General features: G+C 44.4%; 1 protein-coding gene across 1 annotated transcript in view; it reads left to right on the top strand.

Annotated features, from left to right (window-relative positions):
- The window catches only part of pkn1b (protein kinase N1b), a 24,367-nt gene that overhangs the window by 9,624 nt on the left and 7,243 nt on the right, over window positions 1–7,500 (top strand). Inside the window, 12 exon segments of the mRNA XM_066674119.1 lie at window positions 1,059–1,173; window positions 1,563–1,650; window positions 3,135–3,176; window positions 3,178–3,215; window positions 4,901–4,950; window positions 4,953–4,972; window positions 5,096–5,150; window positions 5,153–5,186; window positions 6,728–6,904; window positions 7,054–7,113; window positions 7,429–7,445; window positions 7,448–7,500. The exon segment at window positions 7,448–7,500 is cut by the window's right edge and continues 4 nt beyond it. Coding sequence (XP_066530216.1) covers window positions 1,059–1,173; window positions 1,563–1,650; window positions 3,135–3,176; window positions 3,178–3,215; window positions 4,901–4,950; window positions 4,953–4,972; window positions 5,096–5,150; window positions 5,153–5,186; window positions 6,728–6,904; window positions 7,054–7,113; window positions 7,429–7,445; window positions 7,448–7,500 — 749 coding nt within the window.

Consider the following 7,500-nt stretch of genomic DNA (forward strand, 5'->3'; position numbering starts at 1 on the left):
ACACACTCTATCTGATTATTCTCCGCTCCGGGGGACTGTCTGTGAGGAGTGTGGTGTGTTCTCTCTGTGTCTGGGTGGGTTTCCTCCGGGTGACTGTCTGTGAGGAGTGTGGTGTGTTCTCTCTGTGTCTGCGTGGGTTTCCTCCGGGTGACTGTCTGTGAGGAGTGTGGTGTGTTCTCCCTGTGTCTGTGTGGGTTTCCTCTGGGTGACTGTCTGTGAGGAGTTGGTGTGTTCTCCCTGTGTCTGTGTGGGTTTCCTCCGGGTGACTCCTCTGTGAGGAGTTGGTGTGTTCTCCCTGTGTCTGTGTGGGTTCCTCCGGGTGATCTGTCTGTGAGGGAGGTGTGGTGTGTTCTCTCTGTGTCTTACGGTGGGTCTGTGTTCTCTGTGCTGGGTGGGTTCCGGGGTCCCTGTGCGACCAATGATTCCAGGTAGGCTCTGGATCCACCGCGACCCTGAACTGGATAAGCGGTTACAGATAATGAATGAATGATGTAGTATTTTGATTGTGTAGATCATAGAAATACCACTGCGCCCCGCACAGTAGACTGTAGTTTGTTTCCAGCTCTATTCCTAGACTACATTATTAGGCTTTTTAAGCCCGATTCTTAAAATTGGATTAGTGTACTGTGTCATCTGCGTAAGTCAGTCTACAAAAGAGGATCCGCTAAATGAAAAAATGAACATGTATTTTATAATCAAGCCTACATTAAGATGCTGGGAAATATTAGCTAGATTTTGTTTTTTTTTAAACATGTCCTACCAAGCCCCAGTAGCTATGAGAATCTAATGAGCCTTGGTAGTTAATGACAAAAATAGTCCTCAGATACAGTGGTATTAGAACTGATTTAAGGAGTCAACAGAGAAGAAAAAGAATAATGAATTCAGCTTCCTAAAACAATCAAAAGCTCTCCGGCTCCATCTACTGGTGCTCCTTTAACAGCATTGGGGGGATTTAGGTTGGAAAATGTGAATGGGAAGTAAATGATGGAACGTTTTGGCTGTAATACATTTTTTTGTTGTTTTTGTTGTTTGTGTTGTTGTTTTTTTTTAGGTATAAGCATTTTTGCGAGCGAAGCAGATGGATGTGGACATTGCTACCTGGGTCCGACTAATAAAGAACATGATCCCAACCAGCACCAGCTACTCACACAACACACAGTCACACAACACAGGGTGAGAAATTGGGCACACACACACACACATATACACAATATACAGGGTGAACACTCACAACACATACTGTGCACCCACACATAGAGGGTAGGGTCTGTCTCAAACACACACACACACACACACATAATAAAAATGAGACACAAGACACAACAGAGCTGCATCACACCACAGTTCCACAGTCCAATGAGGGTGGGCTTACACGTTTCTCAGGGGCAACAACTGTTGCGGACTGTATTTATATAACTATTAGAGGCAATTATAAGAGGCTCAACCACAAATGCAGCAACATTTATTATAATCTAATCACTATACACAATCTGTTTGTCTCTACTCTTCTTCACTAAGAGGTCAGTGAGTGTGTTGAAAGGGTTCGTGTTTGTGTTTCAGAGTGATCTCAAAGTGGAGAAGCTGAACCTGGACAGTGAGTCTCCCTCACGGTCAGAGAGCCGCCGAGATGTTACAGATTCACCACCGCAGGTGAGAAAGAGGAGGGGATCAATGTTCCCTGATCAATTTGTGAAAAAGAGAACGCTTAAAAGAGAAACAATAGGGCGGCAATAGGTTTGTGTGAGTGATCAATTGAATGAGACGAGGAAGATATTTGATGCCCATCTGTTGAACCAGCAGAGAGAGGGAGAGAAAATACTGCCCTGGGGAATGAGGGAGTGGAGGAGAGAGGTGGGGGGTACTGACTGTGAGAGAGAGAGAGAGATGGAAAGAAAGAGCGTGGAGAGGAAAAATGTGTTGGGGGGGGGGGATCACGAAAAGGCAACAGGAGAGAAATAGAGAGTGAAATAGTGGGAAATGGATGGGGAAAGAGTGTGAGAGGAGATAGAAAACTGAGAAAGAAAGGCTAAATTAATGCATACTGGGGGAAAGAGAGAGAGATAGATAGATAGAGAGAGAGAGAGAGAGAGAGAGAGGAAATCAGATGGTGTGGTCAGTAGGGTACTGAGATTATAGGATTAATTATGAAGCTGTTTTTTGTAGGGAACTAATTAACAGTAACAAGGGGAAAGGAAGACAAAGACAAAGAGAGAAGAACGAACAAAGAAAGAAAAAACCGAGGCAGAGAACAAGAGAGACTGTAAAAATGTCTGTTTGTGCCAACCCGCTGTGCTATAGATCTTTCTTTTTTAAACGCTTCCTTCCCTCTCAGTTGGTTCTGAACGGTTTGGAACATCCTGCACTTGATCTGTACTGTCCTCTTTCTCTGTTCTGTTCTCTTTCCCTTGTCCTCTTTTTCTGTGTCCTGGTTTCATAAGGGAAAATAAAGAAGAGAGCAGCAGGACAGAGCTTAGAATTGTAGTCACAGACTATCAGCCAAAAATATTTGGTGTCTTAAAGGAACACTAGGTAGTGTTTTATACCTTAAAATACATTATAAAAAATAAAAAAAATATAAAAGGAAACTATAAAAAAAAAATAGAACACTTAACTACAGTTCAAATCAGTGAGATGCTTCACTGACCTGAAATAAGGCAAACAGAGACTCTGTTGTTGCGCCTTGCTCAGAACTGCAGAAGAACTGCTCTATGTAGCTTCTGGAGGAACGTAGGAGACTAGTCCTGCTTCTGTAGGAAACTACACTCTGCAACTGTAGGGAAGCCAGAGCAAACATACAAGATCGTACCTAGATTTCCTTTAAGTTTTCGTATGTAGGTTTGACTGTCGCTACCACAGTTCCTCTGCTCCACGGCCAACGCTGGGGGCTTTTATATCCTTCTAGCTCACGTTAGCATGGGACATGGTGAACAACTTAGGTTCATGAGCAGCTGTTCCAGAGCAACTCTTTTTGTTTCGTGCTTTTCTATGAAGGTTATATAAGCTGTGTTTGCTCAACAGAACATCTGTTTACTCAGTGGGTTCTAATTCCACTAATATTTTTAAGCCTCTTTATTTATTAAGTAAATCTCTCTCTCTCTCTCTCTCTCTCTCACTCTCTCTCCCTGGTTTAGCAGGTGATAGAGCCATTCTCTCCTCCTGATCTAGCTCCAGAACGGCCCGGTCAGCAGAGCCAGTTCCCAGAATTCTCAGCGCAGGTATGTGTCCTGCCGGCACACAATATGGAGCTCTCTAGACCAGGCCAACTGTTAGCAATGACACCGCTAACTCACACAGACACATACACACACAGACACAGCGTGATGTTCCCACACACACCCACGCACAAGATGTTGATGGAAGTACTTTTCACACCCGCACTACTCCAAGTGAACTTAGAGTCATAATATCATAATAAATATTTTCATTTATTAATCAGTAAGGAAATAAAACGTAAAATAAGGCAGTACTTTTGTTTGGACTTGTTTGCCATTTTGGAAGCTGAAAGATCCATTGTCATGTTGATGTTTGATGGTATGTTACAGCCAGTATCTTTGGAGGTTGGTCATCTGTGGTGTGTATGTGGAGTTTGGAGGTCATACATTTTTCCCTATGAACCCTTTTATTGACATTGAGAAGCATAATTCCTCACCTCATAGCAGAGTACAGGGTGGGCCATTTATATGATACACCTTAATAAAATGGGAATGGCTGGTGATAGTAACTTCCTGTTGTGGCACATTAGTATATGGGAGGGGGGGGACTTTTCAAGATGGGTGGTGACCATGGCGGCCATTTTGGATCCAACTTTTGTTTTTTCAATGGGAAGAGGGTCATGTGACACATCAAACTTATTGGGAATTTCACAAGAAAACAATTGAGTGTGCTGGTTTTAACGTAACTTTATTCTTTCATGAGTATTTACAGTCTCAGACCACTTATAAATGTGTTCAAAGTGCTGCCCATTGTGCTGGATTGTCAATGCAACCCTCATTCTCCCACTCTTCACACACTGATAGCAACACCGCAGGAGAAATGCTAGCACAGGCTTCCAGTATCTGTAGTTTCACCCTGTAGATGAGAATACAGCCCCACTGAAGAATAAATATAAACTGTTGAATGTTTCTCTTGGTATGGGCTTAGGTATTTTTCTCCTGATGGTATAATATCACAATGGAAAGAATTCTAAGATAAAGAAAATTGTTTACTAATGGATCCGCTTGTCTCTTACAAGAAAACTAGTGGTAAATATTGGTAATACGTATTCCGAAAAAACATGCACTATTAATAAGTGTCAGTTCTACCAAGTTTGATTCATAGTGATTCCTCAGACGTCCGTGACAGTCTGAGTTGGTAAGATGGCCCTCCTCTTCTCTTCAGTATTGTATTATCTTCAGTTTGATTTGGCCTCTCTCTCATCCTCAGTGAGTGTTACCATTGAAGGCGCCTGTTAACTGATGCCACATAAATGGGCAGTTAGAGTCTCGATTATTCTCCTATCTTCCTGTTCCAATGAAGTTGTGTTAGCAGCCGTTCAAATGAGGCAGTGGCTGGCGTCAGGTGTCTCAAAAGAAGCATGTGCTAGTCTTCACCCACCCTTTGTAGCATCATATGATTGAGGGGGTGGGAAGTGGGTAGAAGTTGCAGTGAGTAAAACTGGGGTGAGATCTGTGAAAATGGTATATTTGAAACAGATAAAGTGGCAATGTTATATTTAGGTTTCAAGTTTAAATCTGAATGTTTAACAGTATAAACAGCTATTAACTTTACTTTTACTGGCAGGGAAATGTACTGGATGTTTTCTGTGGGTAGTCTGTTGTGCATATGGGCCTAATTATTTTGATTACCACAGCACCACTGCTATGCTAATGAACCTGTGTGTGTGTGTGTGTGTGCATTTTAGGCGGAGCAAGGGTCCACTTTGTTTGCAAGATTTTCGACTCATTGCTGTGCTTGAAGAGGACATTTTGGCAAGGTACACATGCACACACTCGCATCACAGCCACATGTATAAAATGCATCAATACAGTTGCGTCTTATTGTTGACCTGCTTTTGGCAGTGGTGTATATTGTGTGTTACATGCTGTGTATATTGCAGGTGTTATTGTCAGAGCACAAGCGCTCTGGTGGTCAGTACGCAATCAAAGCACTGAAGAAGGAGACATTATCACTCGGGACGAAGTGGAGAGGTACGGTTTCTCATGTTTTTAAAGATTTCTTTTTTGCTTTGACTCAATGGCCCTCTGGGGCCTGAGGTTGTGGGTTCAATTCCGCTCCGGGTGACTGTCTGTGAGGAGTGTGGTGTGTTCTCCCTGTGTCTGCATGGGTTTCCTCCGGGTGACTGTCTGTGAGGAGTGTGGTGTGTTCTCCCTGTGTCTGCGTGGGGTTTCCTCCGGGTGACTGTCTGTGAGGAGTGTGGTGTGTTCTCCCTGTGTCTGCGTGGGTTTCCTCCGGGTGACTGTCTGTGAGGAGTGTGGTGTGTTCTCCCCTGTGTCTGCGTGGGTTTCCTCCGGGTGACTGTCTGTGAGGAGTGTGGTGTGTTCTCCCTGTGTCCGCGTGGGTTTCCTCCGGGTGACTGTCTGTGAGGAGTGTGGTGTGTTTTCTCCCTGTGTCTGCGTGGGTTTCCTCCGGGTGACTGTCTGTAAGGAGTGTGGTGTATTCTCCCTGTGTCTGTGTGGGTTTCCGCCGGGTGACTGTCTGTGAGGAGTGTGGTGTGTTCTCTCTGTGTCCTGCGATGGGTTTCCTCCGGGTGACTGTCTGTGAGGAGTGTGGTGTGTTCTCCCTGTGCTGTGTGGGTTTCCTCCGGGTGACTGTCTGTGAGGAGTGTGGTGTGTTCTCCTGTGTCTGCGTGGGTTTCCTCCGGATGACTGTCTGTGAGGAGTGTGGGTGTGTTCTCCCTCTGTCTGTGTGGGTTTCCTCCAGATGACTGTCTGTGAGGAGTGTGGTGTGTTTCTCCCTGTGTCTGTGTGGGTTTCCTCCGGGTGACTGTCTGTGAGGAGTGTGGTGTTTTCTCCCTGTGTCTGTGTGGGTTTCCTCCGGGTGACTGTCTGTGAGGAGTGTGGTGTGTTCTCCCTGTGTCTGTGTGGGTTTCCTCCGGGTGACTGTCTGTGAGGAGTGTGGTGTGTTCTCTCTGTGTCTGTGTGGGTTTCCTCTGGGTGACTGTCTGTGAGGAGTGTGGTGTATTCTCCCTGTGTCTGCGTGGGTTTCCTCCGGGTGCTCCGGTTTCCTCCCACAGCAACACGTCTAGGTCCAAAACACACGTTGGTAGTGGATTGGCGACTCAAAAGTGTCCGTAGGTGTGAGTGAATGTGTGAGTGTGTGTGTGGTACCCTGTGAAGGACTGGCGCCCCCTCCAGGGTGTATTCCCGACTTGCGCCCAATAATTCTGTGTAGGCTCTGGATCCACCGTGACCCTGAACTGGATAAGCGCTTACAGATAATGAATGAAAACCAAGGCATATACCATCTGTTCTGGCAACAGCATTTTAGGCTATTCATTCCTGCTGAAGTTTCGCATGGACTGCTATTTACATGAAAATAGATTAGCCAATGAGAACATATACAGTGTACATACATTATATACACCCACTCAAATGTAATACATTTACCTGTCCTCTGAGGAAATATAGTATATGGGCATTTTAAACGAATATAGAAGGGTGGTATTGAAAAGGAAAGAATGGTAATGTGTTTAACACTGTCTCTGTTTCTTTCTCTCTCTCTCTCTCAGTCTCATGTGTGAGAAGAGGATTTTTGAGACGGTGAACAGTTCTCATCACCCGTTCCTGGTGAACCTGTTTGCCTGTTTTCAGACTGAAGAGCATGTGTGTTTTGTAATGGAGTACACAGCCGGAGGAGACCTGATGATGCATATCCACGCTGACGTCTTCTCTGAGACTCGCTCCGTGTGAGTGTCAATAAGATTTAGCTAAATTCATTGCTATTATTTTCACTTTTTATTTAATATATTCCTTAAATCCATAAAAATAGATTATGATAGAAGTGTGGCTTATTTTGAATCACTGTTTTTGTGATGTGTGTCTGTGTGTTCTTCAGGTTCTACGCTGCTTGTGTGGTTCTGGCTACAGTTCCTCATGACAATAAGATTGTGTACAGGTAAAACACGACATCACACACACAGCAATACAGACAAAGGACATCTATTGGGATAAGTGTCTTTAGATATTTATGCAGCTGAATGTCAGGTGTCCTGAATGGATTCTGAAGTGTTATACAGGAGTCATGTAGCCTCATGAGTGGCTGTAAGCGTTTATAACTGATTTGAGCTTTCCAAAACCAGTGGAACTGCCACATTCAGATCAGTAAAGGATGCTTTTTTCCACCTTGATGGATTTTTCAGCTTTCACACACACACACACACAGCGGCCCTGCAGTGTGTAATGTATAGGATAAATGTCTCTTCACTGATAGGGATCTGAAGCTGGATAACTGCTGCTGGACACTGAGGGATTTGTGAAGATCGCTGACTTTGGTCTTTGCAAA

The sequence above is a fragment of the Hoplias malabaricus genome, chromosome 6 (genome assembly GCF_029633855.1).
Source record: "Hoplias malabaricus isolate fHopMal1 chromosome 6, fHopMal1.hap1, whole genome shotgun sequence".
Taxonomy (NCBI): domain Eukaryota; kingdom Metazoa; phylum Chordata; class Actinopteri; order Characiformes; family Erythrinidae; genus Hoplias; species Hoplias malabaricus.